This window comes from Echinops telfairi, unplaced genomic scaffold, assembly GCF_000313985.2.
Source record: "Echinops telfairi isolate 266 unplaced genomic scaffold, ASM31398v2 ScPeMD7_7469;HRSCAF=8507_1, whole genome shotgun sequence".
NCBI lineage: Eukaryota > Metazoa > Chordata > Mammalia > Afrosoricida > Tenrecidae > Echinops > Echinops telfairi.
In genome coordinates, this window is record NW_022111373.1 from 106,911,549 (window position 1) to 106,936,716 (window position 25,168).

Consider the following 25,168-nt stretch of genomic DNA (forward strand, 5'->3'; position numbering starts at 1 on the left):
TCGCCGCCCCCCGGGCCGCCCCTCCGAAGGCCGACCCGAGCCCAGGTCGCTCCCCTTTTCGAAGGACTCCGTCCTAAGGGGGGAACCCCGCTAGTGGGCCTTCGGAGTGGCAGGTAACGCTCGGAAACGAGCCACAGCTGGCCCATTGTTCCCTTTTCAAGCTTTGTATGTATCCCGGCGGCGACCTGACGTTTCGGGATGAGTCCTGTGTTACTCTTAAAACCTAGTCCTTTTTAATACATAGAGTTTTTCATTTAGAATGAGCCTTTACACAAAGGAACGAGCGAATCTAACATCCTTTTCCCCTTTTCAGAACCATCGAGGCCCCCAAGAGCTCCACCTAGTTCACGGGATCAAACCCCGCAGCAGCAGAACTCCGAGGCGGCAATGGCCAAACCCCAGGTGGCTGTAGCGCCCGTATTAATGTCCAAGCTGTCCGTCAACGCTCCCGAATTTTACCCATCAGGTTATTCTTCTAACTATACAGTAAGCATTTTATTACCATTATGACTGAAGGATATAATCATTACCTCCTTATGCTTAAAAACAAAAATTTCCATAAAGTTATTATGAATTTGTGGAACTCGTGAGGAAACCAAACTTTTCAGGAATAGATTACTTAGTTACTAACCGCGGTCTTGGGGTGTAAGCTTAATTGGAAGCCTTCTTTGTTGTGTTTTGTTCACTGCTGTGTTCCCAGGAAGTTAACAGTCTTGGAAAACTCAAAATTTGTTTCCAGACTTTATGGATAAGCCTATGGGATAGTAAGTAGCTTGTAATCTGGGTAAAGTTGACTTTTGATTTAATTTTACTAAGCTAACTGAATAGGCATTAGTAGCATGAGTATAAATTGTGGTTTTGCTGTGAATTGTGAGGTGGTTGGTGGAGAAGTGCACATCTGGGTTCTTGTTTCTAATGGTTATTTTTTTTTTTTAAAGTCATTTTATTGGGTGGACCAGTGGTTATTTTCATGTTACATTAAAAGTGCCTCTGGTGGGCCATTCCTGTTGTGTGCAGATATGCTGTCTGGGCTTTTGATAAAAGTAGAAGAAAAGAATTTTTAGACCTTCAGGTTAGCCTTTGCCAAACTGCTAACCAATAATTTTCAAACAGAAGGAGAAAGTGCTGAGCCCAGTTGAGATATATAGAAAGGGATTTGTTGTGCTAGTAAAATAAATAAATAAATAATAAATGAGTAGTAGGTTCAGAGAAATGGAGCAGGAACCTTCCAAGGAGCCCTGGTAGCATAGTAGTGGTTATGAGTTGGGCTGCGATCTGCAAGGTCTGTAGTTTGAACCCACCAGCTGCTCTGCAAGAGAAAGACGGCTTTCTATGCTGGTAAAGAGTTACAGTCACTGAAACTCACAGGGGCAATTCCACCCTGCCCTATAGGATGACTATGAGTTGGCATTGGCTGGATGGTAGAGAATGAGTTACCTTTATCCATCGCCACTGAATTGAGTTAGATTCATAGTGAACCCTATATATTTAGCATAAAGCCTCTTTGTCATATATCCTTAAATATATTGAAGTATTACAGAATAGGTACATAGGTTATAGCTGAAAGTTTCACCAAGTGAACACTCAGGTGACCAGCATCCAAATCATGAAGCAGAACCTTGTCAACACATGAGAAGCTGCTTTGTAATCACTGTTGTGCTTGACAAGAGGTCTGGTTGCTAAGTGCCTTCGAGTCGGATCTGACTCATAGCGACTCTGTGTACAACTGAACAAAACTTACCCAGTCCTGTGCCATCCTCACAGTTGTTGTGATGCCTGAGCCTTTTGTTGAAGCCATTGTCTATGCATCTCCTTGAGGGTCTTCCTCTTTTTAGCTGACCTTCTACCCTACCAGGCATGGTAGTCTTTCCCAGGCCCTCCTGATAACGTGCCTAAAGTACGGGAGAATTCTTGGTGGCTTCACCTTTAAGGAGCATTCTGGCTGTACTTCTCCCAAGACAGATTTGTTTGTTCTTGTCACAGTCCGTGGTATGTTTAATATTCTTCACTAACAACATAATTCACATTCTACATTGGTTTTCTTGAAGGGTTGTTTGGCTTTCGTGTGCATATGAGGGGGTTGACAGTCGGGTTTGGGTCAGACAGAGGAGCTCTAGTGGTGGCATAGATAAGACTCAGCTGCTAATCAAGATGTTGGTGGTTTGAACCCATCAACCACTCCTTAGGTTACAGCAGTTTTCAACCTGTGGGTTGCAACCCCTTTGGGGGTCAAACTACTCTTTCACAGGGGTCCCCTAAGACCATCGGAAAACACATTTCCAATGGGCTTAGGAACTGAAACACCGTTCCTCTGTCTCCAGGCGGGTCTGCCTACATGCAGATATGCCCACATACGAGTAGCCGGCTTGAAGACTGTTATCCATGCTACACCATGCTTCAAGACAAAATTTCATTTATTTGTCACTAGAAATAGATATTTCACAATATATAATGACATATTGTTTTTGCAATGAATCAGTATGCTTTAATTATGTTCAATTTGTAACAATGAAAATACATCCTGCATATCAGATATTTACATTATGATTCATAACAATAGCAAAATGACAATTGTAAAGTAGCAATGAAAATAATTTTATGATTGGAGGTCACCACAACATGAGAAACTGTATTAACGGGTCTCGGCATTAGGAAGATTGAGAACCACTGCCTTAGGAGAAAGATGTGTCAGTTTCCTGCTGTAAAGATTGCAGCCTTGGAAACCTTATGGGAGCATTTATTCTATGTCCTGTGGACAGCTAAGATGTCAACTTGATGGCCCTAGGTTGGTGGGTGGTGTCCTCAATGTAACAGTCTTATTTTTTATAACACTTCGAAGAGGTCTTGTATAGCAGAAGGCAATATGTTGTTTGGTATCGTGGCTGTTGCTTCCATGAGTGTTGATTGTGGATTCAGTTAAAATGAAATTTGTGACATCCTCTGTCTTTTATCCATGTATCATGATGTTACTAAATTGATCCAGTTGTGAGGATTTTTCTTTTATCTTGAGGTAACTTTTACTGAAGGCTATAGTCTTTGATCATCTTCAGCAAGTGCTACAAGTCCTCTTCACTTTCAGCAAACACAGTTGTAAAACAAGGTTGTAATCCCTAACATTCTCCTCCTGGAACTGCTGTTTTGAGTTAACAGAGTACGTTAGTTTTGTATTCTCAAAATTTGAGTATAAATGGGAGCAAATATATATCATCTTTTTGTGTACTTTGTATCATGTAGAGGTTTAATCTCATAGCATTTTATCGAGTACATATGCCAAGAGCTTTGATGAACTTTATGGGCCATTTCCACGGTTGGGAGTGGTAATGATCAGTCATGTACTTCCTGTCCTTGTTTCGGTGGACATGTGCCCCTATTTCTGTTTATATGCCTAGGAGTGGAATTGGTGGGCCATACGGTTCAGCTCTCATAGAGTAAATAATTTTTCATAAAGATTGTTACCGTCCATACTCAGTATGTGTGACTTCTCCTAGTTTCACTTTCTAATACTAGGTATTTTTCTGAGTGTCTTTTTTTTTCAGCCGTTCTTTTGGGTGTATAGTATCTAATTGTTTTTAACTCCAGTTTTCTTGATGATTAATGATGGCACACCATGTCTTTCTTTCTTTTCCATAGTGCATGGTATACTTTCTTTTCTTTATTTTTTAATTAAAAGATAATTTTATTTGGGGCTCTTACAACTCATCACAATCCATACATCAATTGTATCAAGCATATTTGTACATAGGTTGCCATCATAATTTTCTAGACATTTGATTTAAAAAAAACTTATTGGGGGCTCTTACATTTCTTATCACAATCCATACATTCATCCAGTGTGTCAAGCACATTTGCACGTATGCTGCCATCATCATTTTGAAAGCATGCTCTTCCCACTTGAGCCCCTGATATCAGCGCGCCATTTCTTCCCTTTCCTTTCCCCGCCTGCCCGCCCTCACAAACCCTTGATAAGTTATAGATTATTATTTTCATATTTTATAATCGTCCTCCATCACCCCTCACCACTTTTCTGTTCGTCCCCTTGGGAGGAGAGGTTTATCTTGATCCTTGTGATCAATTCCCCCATTCTCCCCCCACCCTCCCCTAATCTTCCTGGTATCTCTACTCTCATTGTTGGCCCTGAGGGGTTGATCTATCCTGGATTCCCTGGGCACACTTTCTTTTCTTGTTACATGTATTAGTTGTCCTTGCATATTTGATCAAAAAGTTCTGGAAAGGCTGTACATTTAAAAAGTCCATGCATCAAGCATCCAAGAACAAAAAAATCATACTATTGTAAAGGTGGATGAGTGCAGAGTGGAGACTCAAAGCCCATTGGTGGGCAACTGAACAACCCCTTACTGAGGGGTTATGGGGAGGAGATGAGCCAACCAGGGTGCAGGGTAGCAATGATGAAACATATAACTTTCCTCTAGTTCTTTAATGCTCCCCCCCCACTATCATGATCCCAATTCTACCTTACAAATCTGGCTGGACCGGAGGATGTACATTGGTACAGACAGCAACTGGAAACACAGGGAATCCAGGATAGATGACTCCTTCAGGACCAGTGGTGAGAGGGGCGATGCCTGGAGGGTGAAGGGAGTGTGGGGTAGAAAGGGGGAACCAATTACAAGAATTTAAGTATTACCTCCTCCCTGGGTGATGGACAGCAGAAAAGAAGGGCGGAGGGAAACATTGGACAGGGTAACTTATGACAAAACTATAATGATTTATGAACTATGAAGGGTTCATGAGGAAGGGGGGAGTGGGGAGGGAGTGGGGGGAATGAGCAACTGATATTAGGGGCTAGAGTGGGAGGCAAATGTTTTGAGAATGATGAGGGCAACAAATGTACATATGTGCTTGACACAGTGGATGGATGTATGGATTGTGATGAGAATTGTACAAGCCCCCAATAAAATAATTTTTTAAAAAAGTCCATGCATCTTAAAGTACTAAAGAAAAACTAGGATTAGAAAGGAAAAGTGTACATGTAGCAGGAAGAGTAGTTAATTTGGGGTGAAAAGGGGCCATCTGTCATGTAAATTAGAAATGAGAGCAGCTTGGGCTCTTGCCAGAAACTTCCCTTGGGCTCTGGGAGGGAAAAGGAGCCATTGGAGAGCAGTAAGGAATTGAATAAATGTGGCATTGTAACAGCCACAAACAACTCCCTGTTTGTTCCATGTTGACTTGGACTTCTCTTTGGTGAGAAAGATGCAGTTGTTTTTCTTTTTTCATAGTCTCATACCAATTATTTTTATGTAGTTGAAGAGACTCTTGGGCTATAGACTATCAGTGTACGGGTCACATTAATCCACTTACATTGAGCCACCAGCCCCTTTGGCCTTCCCGGCTGCCCTCTAGTAGATCAGCTTCTCTGTTTAATTCCCTAGAACAGATGGAGAATCGAAACTCCCAGGCTCACAGGTGGCTTGCAGGTGTGTAGTCTTTGACCTTTGGGCGTGCCCCTGCCCCCCATTGCCAACTTTTTTCTAAGTGCATCCCTCCTTAGGTTACTTCCCAGTTTTTCTACTATGTTCAATATTTGACAGTTTCCAAATTATTCACTACTGATACTACTGTACCTCCTAGTGGCTGCTTAACCTCTTAGTCTGGTCCCCCTCCTCTAATTGTATTAGTATTTTTTTGTTGTTCGTTCCCATTAAAAAACAAACAGGCCAAAAAAATCCCAATAGCTTTCATTTTGAAATAAGAGTGGGGACTTACATATCAGGTTATCATTTTGTATTATATAATTTATCAACCCTCTCATTAGCTTGTCTTGCATCCCCCTCAATTTTTTTCCACCTCCCTTTTGTCAAAAAGTATCTTCCCTTCACCAAGTTGACACCTGTCTACACTGTATCCTCTATTACTTCCCCCACCAAATTCTGTTTCTTTTGATGGAATAACATATTGGAACTATTTTTTATGATAGTTACTAATGCTCTTCTGAATCTTTAATCTATTGCCCTCTTAACATTTATCGTAGTAGACCTTGTCAACCACAGTATCGTTTGTTCGGTTAACCAAGTATGAGTCTCAAAGTACCAGGCACTGGGCTAGATTCTAGGGATAGGTTCTTAACCTTGAAAGTTTTCTCATGTTTATAAGGAGTAAGTATTAAATATTTAAATTATAGAACAATATCATCGATACCACATGCTAATAAAATGTTGCTGAAGATCAGCAATGGTTGCAATGGTACATTGACAGAGAACTGCCACAAGTTTAGGTTGGATTTAGAAAAGGGCGTGGAACAAAGTCTATCATTGCTGATGTCAGATGCATCTTGGCTCAAACAGAGTCTACCAGCAAAATGTTTTACTTGTATTTCATTGACTATGCAGAGGTATTCGACTGAGTGGGCCATAATAAACTGTGGATAACGTTGAGAAGAATGAGAATTCAGAACACTTCATTGTGCTTATTTGAATTTGTATATGGATCAAGAGGCAGTTGTGTGAACAGAACAAGGGTTTAAAATCAGGAAAGGTGTGCATCAGGGTTGTATCCTTTCACCATATGTGTTCAAACTGTATGCTGAGAAAATCATCAGAGAAGCTAGATTATATGAAGAAGAAAGAAACATCAGAGTGGGAAGCAGGCTTATTAACCTGTGATATACAAGTGACACAACCTTACTAGCTGAAAGTGAGGAGGACTTTTGAAGCACTTGCTGATGAAGATCAGGGATTGCAACCTTCAGTATGGATTACAACTCAATGTAAGGAAGACCAAAATCCTTACAACTGGACCAACATCATGATAAATAGAGGAAAGATTGAAGTTGTCAACGATTTTGTCAATGCTCATGGAAGCGTCAGTCAAGAGACCAGAAGTTAAGTTGTGTTAGGTAAATCAGCACAAGACCTCTTTTGAATATTGAAAAGTAAGGCTATTTTTAGGACTAAGGTCCATTGCATCATATACATATGAAAGATGGGCATTGAATAAAGAACGTGGAAGAATTAATGCATTTGAATTGTGTTGGAGAAGAATATTGAAAGTACCATGGACTGTTAAAAGGACAAGCTGATCTGTCTTGGAAAAAGTCCATCCAGAGTGCTTCTTAGAGGCAGGGACTTCGTGTTATATACTTTGGACATGCTGTTGGAGAGATCAGTCTCTGGAGAAGGGCATCATGCTTAGTAAAGTGAAGGGGCACCAAAAAGAAAGCCCTCGAGGAAATGGAATAACACCGTGGCTCCAACAATGGGCTCTGGAATAGGCACAGCAGTGAGGATTGTGCAGCACTGAGCAATGTCTCATTCTGTTTTGCATAGAGTCACTATGGGTTGGAACCGAATCTGATAGCACCTAACAACAAATTTCTTCTTTGTCTCCTTCACTCCCGAGGCTCTACAGCCATCATTCTCTTACAGATTTTAACCTGTGAGATTATTTTCCAGCATTTGCTATTACGAGCAGCTCCTTCGCCTTCTTCGTTCATTCATTTATGTGACAGCACGATCATCATTTTCCCAACTTGGTTTTCAGTCCTCCTCCACCAGACCACAGTTCCTGTAGTAGTTTTTCTACCTCACTTCCCTTAGAATCTGACTATAACCTCTAAGATAATCTAATTCTTCTGAACTCCAGGCTTGTGCTTCCGTTTGACTTCTTCATGAGGGTGATTTCACCATAAGAAATCAAGGATAAAACATGTTGTTGTCTGCACACTTATTATATTCTTACTAGCTTATTGCTTAGGTTAAAACTTGGTGGTATGTGGGCTTTCCTTCACATCCTACTCCAGTATGTTGAAGTAAAATATAAAATAGTATTGCTTCTTTTACTTACAAAGCCCCGATGGCACAGTGGGTAAATTTTCAACTTTTAATCGCAAGGTCAGTGTTTCAAAGCCAGTCCCCAGGAAAACAATCCTGACGGTCAACTCCTGAAAAGGTTGATAGCCGTGGACATGCCGTGGAGCAGCCTGCTCAGTTTTGTAGTGAATTTATGAGTTAGAAGAAGTTCAACTACAGTAGCGTCATTTTCTTGTATCTAACCATCTGATTGTTTCCTTTCTTTTCTCACTGTATAGGATTAAGGTCTCATCTCTATACAATATATTGAAAATACCTAGCTTGAAAGTGTTTTCCAATTGATGTCCCCTTTAATAGCTGTCACTGGTTCTTTTTAAGAAAAAGAAAGACAACAAATATATTCCTCAGCTTGGAAGCCATTGATTCCACCCTGAAGACTGAGAATTTTTGTACTTAAAAAAAAAACCTTTCCAAAGAATAATGACACTGAAACACCTTATGACAGGGATGATTTTGGAGGACATCCTACCACGTGAAAGAACGACAAACACACTATGAGACCACTGTTACTGAAAAATAAAATCAAGATAAAGGTTTCTGTGCTGAAAGAAACATGCTTTGATAGTTACCATGGTAGGGAGCAGAAGGGGAAGTAATAAGTTAGAGAGTAGACAGATGTTATCTCAGGTGCAGGGGAAGATAATACCCTGGGAGAAGGGGAACGGGGTGGGGGTTGGACAGGGTAAGCAATGGAGAACTTTGATAAATTGTTTGAATCGATTCTACAAATGAGGACCTAATATGTAAACCCCCATGTAATTTACAATACAAAGTTATTCAATCGTTTTTAGACAAAATGCTAGCTAGTTACATTCTTCACATTATGTCAACATTTTGATATTTCAGTTTTGGTTGTTTCCTTCCCATTAATTTAATCCCTCTGCCCCTATCCCCCAAACTTTGAGCTGTTTGAAGTAAAGGAGTGATGTGATCAGAATCATGGGATGTGTAGTAGAAGGGGCATATGACAGCCAGCAAACATGTTAGGAGGTTCTTGCAATCATCCAGTGGAGAGGATACTGTTAGCTGGAACCAAGGCAGTACAGGGGTCACACAGCAAGGACAAGTGATGTCCCCGAGGTCCCACACACAACAAACTAAACTCAAACTGCAAAGCCAGACTCCCTGCCATGGGGTTGATACCGACTCCTAGCAACCCTGTAGGACAGGATAGACCTGCTCCTGTGGGTTTCTGAGACTACAATTTTATGGAAGTAAAAAGCCTCGTCTTTCTCACAAAGAGCCCATGGTAGTTTTGAACTGCTGACCTTGCAGTTCGCATAACCCACTGCACTCCCAGGGTTCCCCCATAGAAAACAAACAGGCTTTCATTCAAACACGCTGCATTATTTGCCCAGACTGCTCTCTGCCACCTTTCTTGTACATCGTGGCAGGCTCTAGATTCCCTTATGCTGCTGTATTCAGCACAGCTCTAGTTGCCTCTTTTATCTACCTTGTTTTATTGAGAGACAGTTTGCTGATTTAAAAAATAACAGACTGAAAAGCTTGGTTCTGAAGAACTTGATGGCAGCTCACAACCACCACTACCACCAACTATAGTTTTGGCACAGTGGTTGGCACATTTATAGACATTTAGAAATGAGTACTTTTAGCTGGGACTTACAGATTAACTTCTTTCCTATGAATAATTGTGGTATGCAATAATTCTGTGATGACTTGTCAGGAAATCAAATGATATATATCACTGGGAAAATCTTTGCAAAAAGATCTCTGACATGTTTAAAGACAAAGGTGTCCCTGTGAGTACTAAGGTGCGCCGTGCTGCTGTGAATTACTTGAAATGGCCCTTCTAGCCAGAGTCTCCAACTCCTACCCAACCACTTTTCCTGTCGGGTCTGGGTAAGAAAATGTTGGTGGGAAATGCTGGTAAGACTATGTGATTCAAATGTGAGTAATTATTAACAGCTAATTGTGAATGTAAAAATGTTGGAACTATGAGAATTGTCAGTTTTGCCATCCTGCTAGGTCTAAAATGAATGATTTCATCAGCAAAAAGTAGGATCTTACTACCATCAGAAAGAAAAACCAGGAGTGGAGCACACCTTTTGGACCCTGAGATTCCCACATGCATAGATCAGGGAGGCAGAAAGCTGTGATGACAGAGGAAAGACACCAGCAGTGTCAGAGCATGAGGTAGAGTGGTGGGCTTGGTAGCCCATTGAGCCAGTAAAGTGGAATGCCTTTAAGCAAGAAGCTCAGTTGCAAAGTGAGGTGTCTCTAGGCACTTAATCCAGAAAGCTAGGCCCACTGATCCACTGAGCTTTGGCATGAGAAGAGGAGGTAGGACATTGTCTTCACACATTTTTACAGCACTTGACCCAATCGTTAGTCTTTTCAATCAACTCATGTACATGTGAAAGCTGAATAATGAATGAAGAATACTTAAAGAAAAATTTATGCCTTCCAATTATGGTGTTGAATAATATTGAATATACTATGAACTGTTGTATATAGGGTCTCTGTGAGTCAGAACTCACTCAACAGCACCTAACAACAACAACAACAACACGGTCTGGTAAAAGAAAGGAAATCTGCCAGGATGCTCCTTAGAAGTGAGGGTTATGGGACTTAATCTCACAAGTTTTGGACACCAAGAGGGATCAGACTCTAGAAAAGGACATTGTGGTTGGAATAGCGGGTCAACCAGAACAAGTAAAATGAATTGACACCATGGCTGCAACAATGGGTTCAAACAAAGCAATTGTTGTAAGAATGTCACAAGACCAGGTAGGTGGTGGTTGATTCCATTGTACGTAGGACCCCTATGTGTGGGACCTAACCAGTCTGTGAAGTGCTAGTCTGTATTGTAATACTTAGTATAATTTTCAATGATAAAGTTCACACGAGTGGTTAAACATTAAGGAGTCCCTGGGTGGTGCAGATAGTTAAGCTCTCTACTACTAGCTGAAGCCCCCCAGAGGTGCTTGGGGAGACAGCCCTGGTGGTCTGCTTCTGAAAGACCCAGCCTCGAAAACTCTGGAGCAGTTCTGCTCTGACCCAGGTGATCGCAATGACTCCGAGTCATTGGTGACAACCAAAACATTACCTAATGTGTGCATTTACTTACTTGATTTTAAAATTCTTTTTTTTAAGAAACAATTCACATATCATGTATTTCAATAGTTCATTCACTTCCATAAGAGTTGTAACCTCCCTCCAGGGCAGTGCGACTTCTCAGGCCCCCAGCTGGGGACTCGTGGACCTCACTCGGGAGCTCAGGATGCTCTGTCCCTTTCTATGTTCTCCGCTCCCTCCCAGGAACTCGGAAATAAACCTTTAAAACTGTTAAAAAAAAAATAAAAAAAAAGAGTTGTAGCCATCACTATAATCAATCCCAGTACATTTCTTCTTCCTTGTACTTGTTGTTAGCTCCCCATTTCCTGCCAAACTCTCCTGTCATGTACCTTTGAATCATTGATCCAATTGTTTTCTCTATTAGTTTACCTAATCTGAGTTTCATATCTAGAAAATCATACAAAATCAAGACTAAAAACAAAACAAATTGCCCAACCCTAATGACACAATAAAAGAAAACCTCTGTCAATAACAAAGCAGATATATTAAAAACTGGAACAATTAATATGTTGGGTCAAGAGGGAAATTACAAAAGGTATCACATTTTGGTCCTAACTATAATTATGGTATTCCATACTACAAGGTACCTGTCTGGTAACAAGGCCTTTCTCATCTCTGGTCCATCATCGTCAGAGGGATTCACCAGTGGCTTAATCTGCATGGCGGGGGGAGGGGGGGTGACCCTGCAAATGTGTTTTGGGCCTTTACTGTCATCCACAGCCTTCAGATGTTCAGAATTTAAGGTCTAATACTATTCTATCCTCTGGGTTTGGATTTTTAAAAAAATCATTTTATTGGGGTGGGTTTGGGTTTTATATTGTTTACAATTCATGGATCACACATGCTGGTATGCTTCTTCCAGGTGGACTCAGCCAACCTCTCATTTACATGGCAGCTTCCCTTAAGACATGCCTTTAAGATCCCACAGGCTATTTTCCTGATGGCCAGGCACTGTCTGCTATCTTCACCACACTTTGCTGCAGCGTCCATATCTTCAGTGATTGCTTCATGAGGATATGTATTGAGCAGGGCCATGTCATAAGAACTGATTGTTCTTAGATTGGGGCTATGAATAAGTGTGAGTTCAAAGTCCAGTTACCTATATATGGCTTATATATGTCCCTGGATCACTTTAAACACATCATTATTTTACTGAAAGACATAAATTATCTCCATGGTGCATGTGTAGTTCTATTAATGTTACCATTAATGTAACCACTGGTATAGAATTTTAAACACTGTTGAGAAAGTATAAGTGTTTAGGACAATTTTTTAAAAATTATTATTAAATATTCTTATTGGGGGCTCTTACATCTCTTATCACAATCCATACATTCATCCATTGTGTCAAGCACATTTGTACATATGCTGCCATCATCATTTTCAAAGCATTTTCTTTCTACTTGAGCCCTTGATATAGCTCCTCTTCTTTTCCCCCTCCCTCCCCCACCCATCCTTCCTCATGAACCCTTGATTATAGATTATTATTTTCATATCTTACATCATAGGACAGTTTTTTAGACCATAATACATGGATAGTTCATTTGTGCAGATTCATTTAGGTGACTGGACACTACTTAAATTAGGGATTGGAGATAGAGTAAATGTTCGTTAATGCTCTTTCACAAAGACAGAGAATCATTTCAGCCTTAGGCTAATGTGTGCATTTATTGTGCTGACCTGCTTTCACAACTCGGAGTGGACAGTCAGCGTTTACAGTTTCACCTCTCACAGGTCACTGCATCTTTCCAGAAACTCTTTGCCTATATGAGTAAATTTCTTTATTAACGAAGTCAAGTGTGGTGAAGTATGGTTCCTTAATCTGTTTGATTTGGTTTTGTCTTCATTTAATACAGTGTAGTCCTAGAAGTTTTTCTCTGATATCTACAAATTTCTATTATCTTACGTGGCTATATGATATTCCATTAAATGGATAACGGTCATGTATTTCAGCAAATCTATGTCAATGAGTTGTGAGAAGGATTTTTTCTATTTGTTTTTGGCAGTTAACATCCTTACACTTAATCGATCATTAAAGGTTTATCATAGAGGTTAAAAGCACTTTATTCTTTGTGGAGCCTTTTGTCTTCTCACAGTGATGAGATACTAGCTGGAAACTACTTCCTCTTAGGTTGGATAGAAACCTGGAGGTAGCAGCAAAAAGTCTCCAACAACTGTCTATATACCCTGATGGAATTTTGACAGTTAATCCTGCCCTTGGGAATTAACAGACCAGTAACAAATTTAAGTAGGTTTGTTTCCTTTCAACATAAGAAATTAACAAATACCTGCAAGAATATGAAAACGTTGCATAATCATGTGACTATATGTCAGTAAACTGTTTAATAAGAATACGAGAATGGTAAACATGAGTCCTCTTGGCTTCAGAAGCTACATAGAGTCATTCTCTTTTGTTTTAATCCTTGACCTTGCCTCTTCCCTCACATTTTGAAGCAAACATTAGATCTTATTTTATCCACAAATAGATCATACTCAATTTTTATAGTGGTATTGTGGTGAAGCATGGTTTCAACTTCATCTCTTAAATGTAATTTGCCAGAGATGAGAAGACAATTCCCTACCAAGCTTAAGCGGAAACACTTTTGTTATATTATCACAGTTTGGCTATTGGGCAAGAAATGAAAATAGCTCAGTGGATTTGATTTTATTAAAACCAAATTACCAAACTCATACCACCATCGAGTTGATTCCAACTCATAGCCACCCTGTGGGTGCCTCGCTGGGTTTCTGAGACTTTTTGTTTGTTTTTTTAAATCATTTTATTGGGGCTCATATAATTCATCACAATACATAGATCAGTTGTGTAAAGCACACCTATACATTTGTTGCCCTCATCAGTCCCAAAATTTGCTTTCCTCCTGGGTTCCTGGAATCAGCTCATTTTCCTCCCCCCCCCCTCCCCCATGAACCCTTAATAATTTATAAATTATTATATCTTATTTTACACTGCCCAGCGTCTCCCCTCACTCATCCCTCTGCTGCCCATCCCCCAGAGAGGAGGTCACATGTAGATCCCTGTGATCAATTCCCCCTCTCTACCCCATCCCCTACCCTCCCGGCATCGCCACTGTCACTCCTGGTCCTGAGGGGTTCATCTGTCCTAGATTCCCTGCGTTTCCAGTTCCCATCTGTACCGCTGTGCATCTTCTGGTCTAACCAGGTGTGCAAGGCAGAATTGGGGTCATGGTAGTTGCGGGGAGGAAGCGTTTAAGAACTAGAGGAAGGTTGTGAGTTTATTATTGCTATACTGAACCCTAAGTGACTCATCTCCTCCCCACTACCCCTCTGCAAGGTATGTCCAGTTGTCTACAGATGGACATTGGATCCCCATCATGCGCCACCCTCATTGACGATGATATGATTCCCCACCTTTGGTGTTTGAAGCCTAGTCCCTTCGGTCATGATCACACATGTTGGTGTGCTGCTTCCATGTGCTAAGACTGTTTTACAAGAGTAGAAACTGCCCTCAAAGTATTGTGTTAGAATAGGGGTTCTCAACCACCCCTATGGGGGTCGAACGACCCATTCGCAGGGCTGCCCGATTTATAACAGTAGCAAAATTACAGTTATGAAGTAGCAATGAAAATACTTTTATGGTTGGAGGGTCACCACAACATGAGGAACTGTATTAAAAGAGTCACAGCATTAGGCTGAGAACTACTGTATTAGAGATACCCTAATTTAAAGCTGCCTAATATTTGATTTAACCAGTTATGGACATTTTCCCCCTTTTTCATCTGTAGGAATCCTATGAGGATGGTTGTGAAGATTATCCTACTCTGTCAGAATATGTTCAGGACTTTTTGAATCACCTTACAGAGCAGCCTGGCTGTTTTGAAACTGAAATTGAACAGTTTGCAGAGACCCTGAATGGCTGGGTTACCACAGATGACGCTTTGCAAGACCTTGTGGAACTCATCTATCAACAAGTAGGTTGGCTGTTAGTATGTGTTCATCTTCAGATGCTCCTTGAAGCCCAAGAATGGTGGCAACACTTTGAGGGAGGGAGGGCAGGGTAACCATTTGTGGGTCTGGGTACTTTCAAAGCTTTGGTGTAAATTTTCTATAATGAGGAGAGGCTAAAGCTAGACTGGAGTCCAAACTCATTTCTTTATGCATGCAGGCAGTTGTAGGCGCTGTGGATATTTGTGAGGAAGTCACATCTTTGTTGTTTGTTTTAGGATTTTTTTTTCAAGGGTTGGGGTAGGGCTTGATCCATAGGATCTGAAATAATATATTGAAAAGAATTGTAGTTCCTTTAGGTGTTAAATTTGGTAGCATTGTTGGAGAAAGAGATGGGAGATCTTTAATGGTTCATAATGAGTCTTTTTTTAAATCTATAAAATACTTTCCATGCTACCATTTCTACTTATCTTTATTTTCTTTGGGAGTCCTTGGGTGATAAACATGGTTAACATGCTCGGCTATTAATGGAAAGATTGAAATTCAAGTCCCCCAGTGGAGGAAAAGGCCTGGTGATCCGCTTCTAAACAATTGGCCATTGCAACCCTGTACCGCACAGTTGCTGCCATGTGTCCTCAATGGTGACTATTTATAACCTTTAAAATGTCCAAGGACTTACAGCTTAATTCCTTGAGAATCAAAATATCTAATACTAGTCCATATTGTGGTTCTTAACAGTTAAAGGTTGGGTTTTGATGTCAGTATACTGTTCATTGATAGATAAATAGGTGGAAAAGGGAGCCCTGGTGGCACTTTGCTTTAGGCATTGGACTGATAACCACAAGGTTGTCTGATCAAACCCACAGGCACTCTGCAGGCTTCAGAAACCCAAGAAGCAGTTCTATTCTGTCCTATAGGGGCGCTCTGAGTGGAAATTGAGTAGGTGGCCGTGGAAAGGGAGAAAAAAGTATAAATTTTGAAGATTTTAAAACACTGAACAGTATGCGAGACTGGCATATATATGAACAATGTGAACAAATATAAACTGAGGGTTCGTTAAGTCATTGATATTAAAAATAACTCAAATTTGAACTGTGTAGAAGAGTACTTGTGTTGTGATAGCAAGTTATCTTTACCTGTTTCAGTTGGCTGCTTTTCCAAGTTGCTTTGGACTGTTACTGGTCCCTCAGATAATCTAACCAACTTTCAAGTTTCAGGAAATTAATTTTACAAAGATAGGGCCACTGTTTATCCTGATTCTTCCTTTCTGTGTTGCAATGAACTGAAAAGCATTATGAGATAAGAAAATGGAAGAATTGTACTTATTTCTCTTTGCTCTTCTGGTTTCTCCTCTCTGTGATCTCAGTTTGTGAGTAGGTGCCTGGTCCTAGATTGTCAGCATGAGGCAGGAGTATAGCCTGACAAGTTAACAACTGTTTCTGGGGTTGTCCCCAAAAGAATTCTTAAAACCAGGTAGTTGTACCATTTGAAGTTGAGCCTTTTGGGGTCTATGACATAGTTGTATAGTGGCTACATTGCAGTCCTGGAACTGTCAGGCTTGACTGGAGTTAGGCCAAAGGCCCCAAGAAAATTATCTTTGGTAAGATGAACACACTGCTGTGTGTGAAGATATTGAGAAGAAAGACATACGCTGGTGAGTTTAGGAATGTATCTGTGAGAGTGTATAAAAACAAAAGAGTAAATCTGGGAAAGCAAAGTTATGCAGGAAAGGAATATTACATAGTTCAGCTTTAAATGGAAAAGCAAAACTATTAACTGTGGTAAACCTTACTAGTTAGTGCAAGGAGTGGGAAGAGGGAGTATGTGGAGTTGGGATAGAGGAAAGCAGTATGAAAGCTAAATGCTAATCTTCCAGAGTGGAAAATCAATAAGAAAGAACAGTTAGTCAGAAAAACTTCATTGCATGGAGACAGATTAACAAACCTTTTCCAGTGGAAAAGAATGTAAGGCAGTTATGTATGAGAGTAAAATTGAAAGCAGAAAACTGTTGAACCTTAACCTTTATTGAACTTTTAAAAGTCTTTAACCAAGTAGGTGGTAATTTTTAAAGGAAACTAGGCAATGTCATTGTGTGTGTGTTCAACATGAATGGGCTTCAAAAAAGTAATGGATTTTTTCCCACAAACTTTTTTAAGACCTCCCTCTTGTGTGTTCTCAGGAGAAGCCAGTCTTTCTTCTTTAATGACGAACTTAAAAGGTCTAGGAAATAATGGGGAGCAGGGGGTGAATTAATGTATTGTCAGGTCCTCTTAGCACTTGACATATACTTAACTCATTTGAACTTAAATGATTGAGAATATATTACTCTATAGGGACAGCCTTGAGGCACACAGAGATGGTTTGACTTGCCTAAGGTCACCACAGGTATTAAATGGAACCACATGCAAGGCTAGAAGCACTAGGCCATTTGTTAGACATAGACTGGTCAACTATTTTTATGACCTTGGTAAAGTTTCCTCACCTCTTAAAGTGTTTTATCTTGCTGAAATAGATAACTATGTTGTCTTCTGCTTTTCTGTAAAACCTATGATTAAAAGTAAACTTTCTCCCTGATGTGGATACTCCTGGGAGGTCACTCTCCCCGGGCTCTGTCCAGGTGGCACGGAGGAGCACAGGGCTCAGTGCCCCGTGATGTACAGTCCTCTTCCACAACGTCGGAGATCAAGCCAGGCCTTGAGCCTGTGCCTGCATATTCCTACAGCTTCTCAGAGTCCCATGGACAGTGACTGAGGAGACAACCACGCAGGAAACAGCCCTCTGATACACCCCTCCTGAATCTAGGTTCTATTCCATGATGAGTTAGTTAGATTTAAAAAAAAAAAAAAGTAAACTTCCTAAGGGTGATTTTGACTATATTATCAGTTGTTGATCTGTACTATTTTTCTCAGTGTTATATTCTTAAAAGTAACTTGCCTAATTTGAGTTTCTCTTTACCTTAAGTGGTTTTGTTTTTTAGTATTCTTTAGATCAGCAGTTCTCAACCTGTGGGTCGCGTCCCCTTTGGGGGTCGAATGACCCTTTCACGGGGGTGGCCCGATTCCTAACACTAGCAAAATTACAGTTATGAAGTAGCAATGAAAATATTGTTATGGTTGCGGGGTCACCACAACATGAGGAACTGTATTAAAGGGTCTCAGCATTAGGAAGGTTGAGAACAACTGCTTTAGATGTTAGTTTTTGTGCCTGGTAGCATTAATCACATCTTTAAGAGTTAAGAAACAAAACAGAACAAAAGAAGAATTGAGAAATAGACTCAGGAAGGTTAGCGATGCCCATCGGCAGAAAGCAAGGGGCCTAGAAATTGTGTTTTAGACTAGTAGGCCTCGAAGTCTGTTCTGTACCCTTCAGAAATAAGTTATCTGATATTATTTTCCTTAAAGCCTTTTATTGTTAATTAGGTGGGGGGTTTATATTTCAAACTGGCAAATTTTTTCTCATTCATAATTCTTGCTTTGCAAATGGGTACATATATATATTTCATGCAAAGATGAGTTTCGCATGGAATAACATGGTCTGTGGGTTTGCTTTCTGGTGCCAAGGAAAATGCTGGAAGAACTTGGTCTAAATATTTGTTCTTTGTACTTGTGATCCTTGGTGTAAAGTTGGGAGGACGATGAAAATTGATTTCCTTATGATTAAGAATTAGGCTCTTCTTGGTAATATAGTCAGTTATAAAAGTGTTGCTGTAGTAACTTGATATATTGTGTCATGTAAAACTCTCTTCTTTTTGAAAGGCCACATCTATCCCAAACTTCTCCTATCTGGGAGCTCGTCTGTGCAACTACCTGTCGCATCATCTGACAATTAGCCCACAGAGTGGCAACTTCCGCCAGTTGTTACTTCAGAGGTCAGTTTGAATGTATGACATTGAAGGAAATAACTAATAAATGTACTAGAATTTGGCTATTCCTCTTCTCTAAAGATGGCATATAGTAGAGAGTTGCAGTGGCAGGTAGGGAAGACCATTGTTATTTATAATAGTATTAAATATTTCTAGCCAAATATGTCCATTTTTTTTTCTGCTGTCTTTATCTTTGGCTTTGCTTTTTCTAAAGATTCTCTTAAATGGTCACTTACGTATTTTCTCATACTGTCGGTTTCAGTAAGGATATCAGTTTATTTCTTACCACATTTTCATATACAGTACTACTTTTTTGAATAGTCTATTCTTTCTCTTTAGATTTGAATTGCCACTTTTATTTTGCTGCATCTTTTATAAATTTGGGTTGAATTCTGGACTGTTGCTATGTCCTATTAATCTGTTTTGTTTTGTTACCATACTATTAAATTACTCCTAAGTCCTTTATATTTATTCTGTTTCCTTTTCTTCAGTTTTTTTTTAAGTGTAGAATCTTTGCTGTTCTTTCATGCTGCTTTTTTCCCAATAAACTTCAGAATCAGCATGTGAAACTACACAGATAATCATGGTGGTACTTGTGAGGACTTTGGGGGATAATTGAATTCATAAGCTTATTTGGAGCGAACTGATTTTTTACACGTTTTGTTGTCTTACCCAATAACCAGGTGGTCTTAACTTTTGTTAAGGCTTTTCCATTAGTTCTTGGAAGACTTCTTTAAATGATTACAAGTTACTCCTTCATATAGTTAACTGCAGTGGAATCTAATAGACTCTGAAACTGGGCCCAGAAGACATTTGAAAACTAAGCTTTTGATGAAAGTACATGCATAAAATATGGGAGATGTCGACAAAGATGGGCTCTTGTCTCCTTATAAAAATTCCAAGTATATCAAAGACTTAAATAAAAACTAATGAAACGGCATATACTGGAGAGGGAGGGGGTTGGCAAACAAAAATCTTTGGTTGGTGAAGCCTTTATAAGCAAGGGATGCTAACCACAAACCCTTAGACTAGAGATTAATGTGTTTAACTACATACACTGTTGTATGTGGTAGAGTGAGAATTATCCCACTCATGGTGACTTGATAGATTCTAGTTTAAACCAAACCCACTACCCTTGATTTGATTCCGACTCATAGGAAAGAGGAGAGCTTCCTCTGTGGGTTTCTGAGGCTGTAAATCTTTACAAGAATAGAAAGCCTTATCTTTTTCCCACCAGAACGGCTGGTGCTTCCATGAGTTAGGTTTAGCAGCCTAACTCATAACCAACCATGCCAAACAGAAAGTGGAGAAAATGTTTAACACTTGACAGCTGATTTCTGTAATACAGAGACACACTTAGTCTTCAGCATGACTAAGAAAAGACAGGTGTCTCAGTAAAAATGTTTGGAATAGCTTTGACTAGATATGGTTCAGGAAAAAAAAATTAACTTATTATTTGGTAGGCCAAATATTATTGGAAACCACTAGCTGTTCCATAGGATAAAGACGAGGCTTTTTAGTCTTATAAAGGTTTATTGTCTCAGAAACCCATGGACGGTTCTACTCTGTCCCATTAAAGAAATGCAACTATCGCTTCTCAAAAGAGACAAAGGAGTACTTCTAGGAGGTCAGATGGCAGAATGAGTCACTGGTATCCACCAGGGCTGCTGGCTGTGTCTAAGAGCCACTTAAAATATTAAAATGAACCTCGTTCCCATGGAGTCTATTCTGACTCATAGCGACCTGATAAGTTAAGAGTATAACTATTCCTTAGGGTCTCCGAGACTTTAAATCTTCACAGAAACAGACAGCCTCATTTTTCTCCCATAGAGCCGCCAGAAGATTCGTACTCTTGACCTTTTGGTTTAGCAACCCTCCGTTTAACTCAGAACACACCCAGGCCCCTGGAGCCACTTGAGACTTAAAATGGGACTCCAACCCTACGCTTACCTTTAGGATTTTCATGTAATTGGCTGAGGTTAGAGCCTGAGCATGGCCTTTTAAGCTCCCCAAGTGATGCTCCTGCGTGCAACTGTGATCGAGAATTACCCTTCTGGTGCTCCTACTCCTTACTTTGTGTGGTTATAGGATGTGGTTCTTTTGACGATTACAGAGGAAAACGTGAGTGGTACAACAAACCAAAAACCCACTGCCGCTGAGCTGATTCAGACTCAGCAACCCTGTGAAAAAGTAGAACTGCATCATCGAGTCCCCAAGGCTGTAATCTTTACGAAAGCCGTATCTTTCTCCGGACAGTGCTTGCTGAGTTCCAGCTGCCAACTTTTTGTTCAGCTTCTGAACACTTAAGTTCTGCACCATCAAAATTCCTTCAGTGAAAAGGAGGACACAATTCTAATACATAATTTAAGAGAGAGAGAGGTGTGTGTGTGTACATACATACATACTTTGGTAAAAACGGGAAGTTACCTCATTTTTTTCTTTGCTATCAGTGACATTACAGGGACATTATAGTTAACTTTTTTCTTTATATTTCTGTTTTAACCCTTCTGAAATAAGCATATATTGCTTTTGTAATTTGGATATCTTCAACTTTAAAAGGTGTAGAGGTTTTCCTTCTCACCTAGATAATCAACCATGGACAGAGGTAGGAATTGAAATTTGTACATACATGGTTGTACACAACATTGTTGCTTTTACATGCATGAAGTCCATTCTGACTCAGTGACCCCTTGCACCCTGTCCTGTGCCATCCTTACAGTTGTTCTTACGTTAGAGCCCATTGTTGCAGCCACTGGGTCAGTCCACTTGGTTGAGGGCCTTCCTCTTTTTTGCTGCCCCTTTCCTTTTCCAAACCTATGTCCATCCTTCTCCAGGGACTTATCTCTCCTGATAACATATCCAAAGTATGTGAGACAAAGTGTTGCCATCCTCACTTCTAAGGAGCATTTTGGCTGTACTTCATCCAAGGGAGATTTGGTTGCCCCGCTGGCAGTCCATACACGGTTCTTAGCCACTTTCCATGTCTCAGGGTACTCTAAGAGTCATAGCCTTGGCATTTACAAAACCAAAAGGTCATTTCATCCAAGCACTGACTGCAGAGTTGTAAAGGAAAGAGCAAGAAAAGGAGAGCAGCCCGCACAGTGCTTGGGTATCTGTGTCGGCAGTAATTAACAGTCTTTCCATTATTAACTAGGGTGTGCTATTTATAGATGGCGAGACTTTTTTCTTATGGGGCGCTAACTTAATATGTGCGCAGGAGTAATATCTTACTGTACCTAAGTTTAAAAAAAAGAGAGAGAGGGGTTACATGTTGATCTAGCTTTGTAAGGATTAGAATTAGCTACATAGGCGCAGTAAGCTGTGCTGGGAATATGTTTGGGTCACAAAACTGACCCAGTATAAATACAGTCTTGGACAAAATGTGATTTTTTTTTTCCCCCGATCTATTTTTTAAATAAAAACTCAAAACCCAAACTCAATTCTGACTCATCGGTGACCTCAAAGGACTAGATAGAATAGCCCTTGAGAGATGTCTGAGACTATAGCTCTTTATGTGTGGCTGGAAGTTTCAAACTGCTGACCTTGTGGTTAATAGCTCAATGAGTAGCCACTCTGCCACCAGGGCTCCTTTTAAACAAAGCCAACCTAAGCTGGGTCTGTCTGCATGGAAGTCATCTAGTTTCCACAGACATCTTCTCTATCTCTAAGAGAAAAACTGCCATAATCAATTTTAGAAAATAAACAACTTTCCCAGAGTTTTCCCACTAATTTATCAATAAGCTCTGAGAAGCGGGTTGTTGCTGCTGTTCTGTGTGTGGAGCAGATGGACCAAGAGGGGGGGAAATAAAGCAAAGGAAAAGTACCGTATACAGTATACTCGAGTATTAGCAAACCCAAATATCAGCCAAGGCACCTAATTTTACCACAAAAACTGCATTAAAAATGTGCTGAAAACTCGGCTTATACTCGAGAATATACGATAGTTAAAATAATAGTGTCTCTGTAGGAAATTGAAAACAAATAGAAAATAAGTGAATCTGAAAGAAAGCAGAAAATATTAAAAACTAAACAACTCTAAAATAGGTCAAAAGGGAGATTAAATGATAAAGTGTTAAATTGTAACTCCAGTGAACTACTTCTACCATAATCCACTTTCCAGTGAACTCTGCGTGATAAAACAAGGCTATTCACATCCCTGGTCCATAAAAACCTGCTTTTTAACACCCCGCCCCCACCACCGCCCCTCCAAAACCCTCATAGGACAATAAGGGGAGACATTTTCCCCCTATTTGATGCCTTCGTGAAGTCTGTTGCGTATATTTATATTTTATATGTTTAAGCATATTGTAAACTTAATAGTGCTATCTTTAATTAATGCTCAGTTTCTTAAAACTAGGAGTCAAGTATTAAAAGATAATGTCTATTCTGCTCTGTACAGATAGGAATATTTTTATTTATCATAGGAAATCAGGATGTGCTTACCTCTCTATTGCTTGTAGACAGCCTAAAAGGACAATCATCTTGTTTTGCTATTTAAAAAGCAGAGCATTGTGAGGTTATTAAAAGTTTGTCTTTCTTAGATGTCGGACTGAATATGAAGTTAAAGATCAAGCTGCAAAAGGGGATGAAGCAACTCGAAAACGATTTCATGCATTTGTCCTCTTTCTGGGAGAACTGTATCTTAATTTGGAGGTGAGCAAAATGTTTTCTGTTGTGAATTTCTGAACACAGCCTGAGGACATACTTAATATATGTTCGCTGTTTCCTGTTGCCATCTTAAGAGGGGTAGTGGAGGAGAAAGAACTAACAGCCCAGTACCTGCTCAGGGTCATGACTACTCTAAATGTGCATCATAAATTATTAGTGCGTTTAGCACTTTACATTGGTGGCTCAAAGTAACTAACTCGACAGAATGAGAGAGACTGTCACTGTGATTCACAATTCTTTGGTTTATGTATTCATCTTCCACATAAAATCTGTTTTTATAAGGCTTACATCTAAACGCGTATAAAATGGGTTGTTTTTTTTTAAGGTTACATTGTCACTTTATCTGTATAAGCCAGTGGTATCAATGGTGCTCACAGTATCTGTGACATATAGGCAGGTTATATACATAGTCTCTGGCAAAGCCTTCTCTAGAACCATGGCACAGACCCCATAGACAGAGTCCCCTTTGTGAATAATTATGTCTTTTTTCAAGAAAGAGCCACTGGTGATGATTTGCAATGACAAGAATATTTTATGACCAAAACTCACTGCCATCAAGTGACTGTTAACTCATAGTGATTCTATAGACAGTAGAACTGCCCCTGGGAGTTTCTAAGACTGTAACTCTTTTTTTTCCTCCAGTTTTTGTTGTTGTTGATCTGACTTACATTTTATTTTTTTAAATACTTTCACTGGGGTCTGTTACATCTCTTACCACAATCCATATATTCCTCCATTGTGTCAAGCACATTTGCACATATGCCGCCATCATCATTTTCAAAGCAATTCTCTTCCCACTTGAGCCCCTGATATCAGCTCCCCATTTCTTCCTCCTGCCTCCCCTGCCCACCCTCCCTCATGAGTCCTTGATAAGTTATAGATTATTTTTTCCGTATCTTACATCGTCCTCCATTGCCCCTTACCCACTTTTCCGTTATTCTAATTGATCCTTATGATTGATTTCTCCCTTTCTCCCTAAACCCTCCCCTAATCCTCCTGGTATCTCTACTCTTCTTGTTGGCTCTGAAATGTTTATCTGTTGTGGATTCCCTGTATTGCAGGCTCTTATCTGTAGCAGTGTGCATGCTCTGGTCTAATCCGATTTGTAAGTTAGAATTGAGATCATGATATTGGGGCGAAGGAAGCACCAAAGTGCTAGAGGAAAGTTGTGTGTTTTATCGGTGCTATACTGCACCCTGACTGGCTAATCTCTTCCTTGTGACTCCTCTGTAAGGGGATGTCCAGTTGTCTACAGATGGGCATTGGGTCTCCATTTCTTATCACACACACACCCCCAACCCCCATTCACCTTGAGAATGGTTTTATTCTGGGTCTTAGATGTCTGATACCTGATCAAAATGGGGGTATTCTTGAATATGACTTTGTTAGCAGGCAATGTAAGTCCTGAAAGGATTTTTTTTTGAATAGTGAATCCCAGAGGTTTATACCTTCTTAAGGCCTGATTTGATGAAGTAATATAAACACCGTTGAAAAGACACATGAATCATCCATCAAATATGCATCTCAGTGCATGTAAAAGATCTTTGTCCAATCCAGAGTATAATTTACTACCTACTCTGTTTTTTTTTTAAACCACAGATGTACCTAATTAAAAAAAATATTCACGTCTTATTTTTTAGTCTTAAGTTTTATATGAGCCAAAATAAGAGCACCAATCAAAAGTTATACATGCCTCAAACGAAGAGTAATTGTAATATGCTCTTGCATTTTCTATCTGGAAGTAACAATAATAGGTAGGTCTGTAGGAGATATAAAGATACCTGGCTTCTAG

General features: G+C 39.9%; 1 protein-coding gene and 1 non-coding gene across 2 annotated transcripts in view; both read left to right on the forward strand.

Moving 5' to 3' along the window:
• Positions 1-25,168, forward strand: part of PAIP1 (poly(A) binding protein interacting protein 1) — a 41,610-nt gene that overhangs the window by 1,151 nt on the left and 15,291 nt on the right. The window contains exons 2-5 of the mRNA XM_004703629.2: positions 314-486; positions 14,687-14,872; positions 18,602-18,714; positions 23,250-23,361. Coding sequence (XP_004703686.1) covers positions 388-486; positions 14,687-14,872; positions 18,602-18,714; positions 23,250-23,361 — 510 coding nt within the window. The 5' untranslated portion in view covers positions 314-387. The remainder of the gene's footprint in view (positions 1-313; positions 487-14,686; positions 14,873-18,601; positions 18,715-23,249; positions 23,362-25,168) is intronic.
• On the forward strand, positions 17,417-17,622 carry LOC115873846. The gene has a single exon (XR_004048627.1). It is a non-coding gene; the product is annotated as a small nucleolar RNA SNORA73 family (small nucleolar RNA).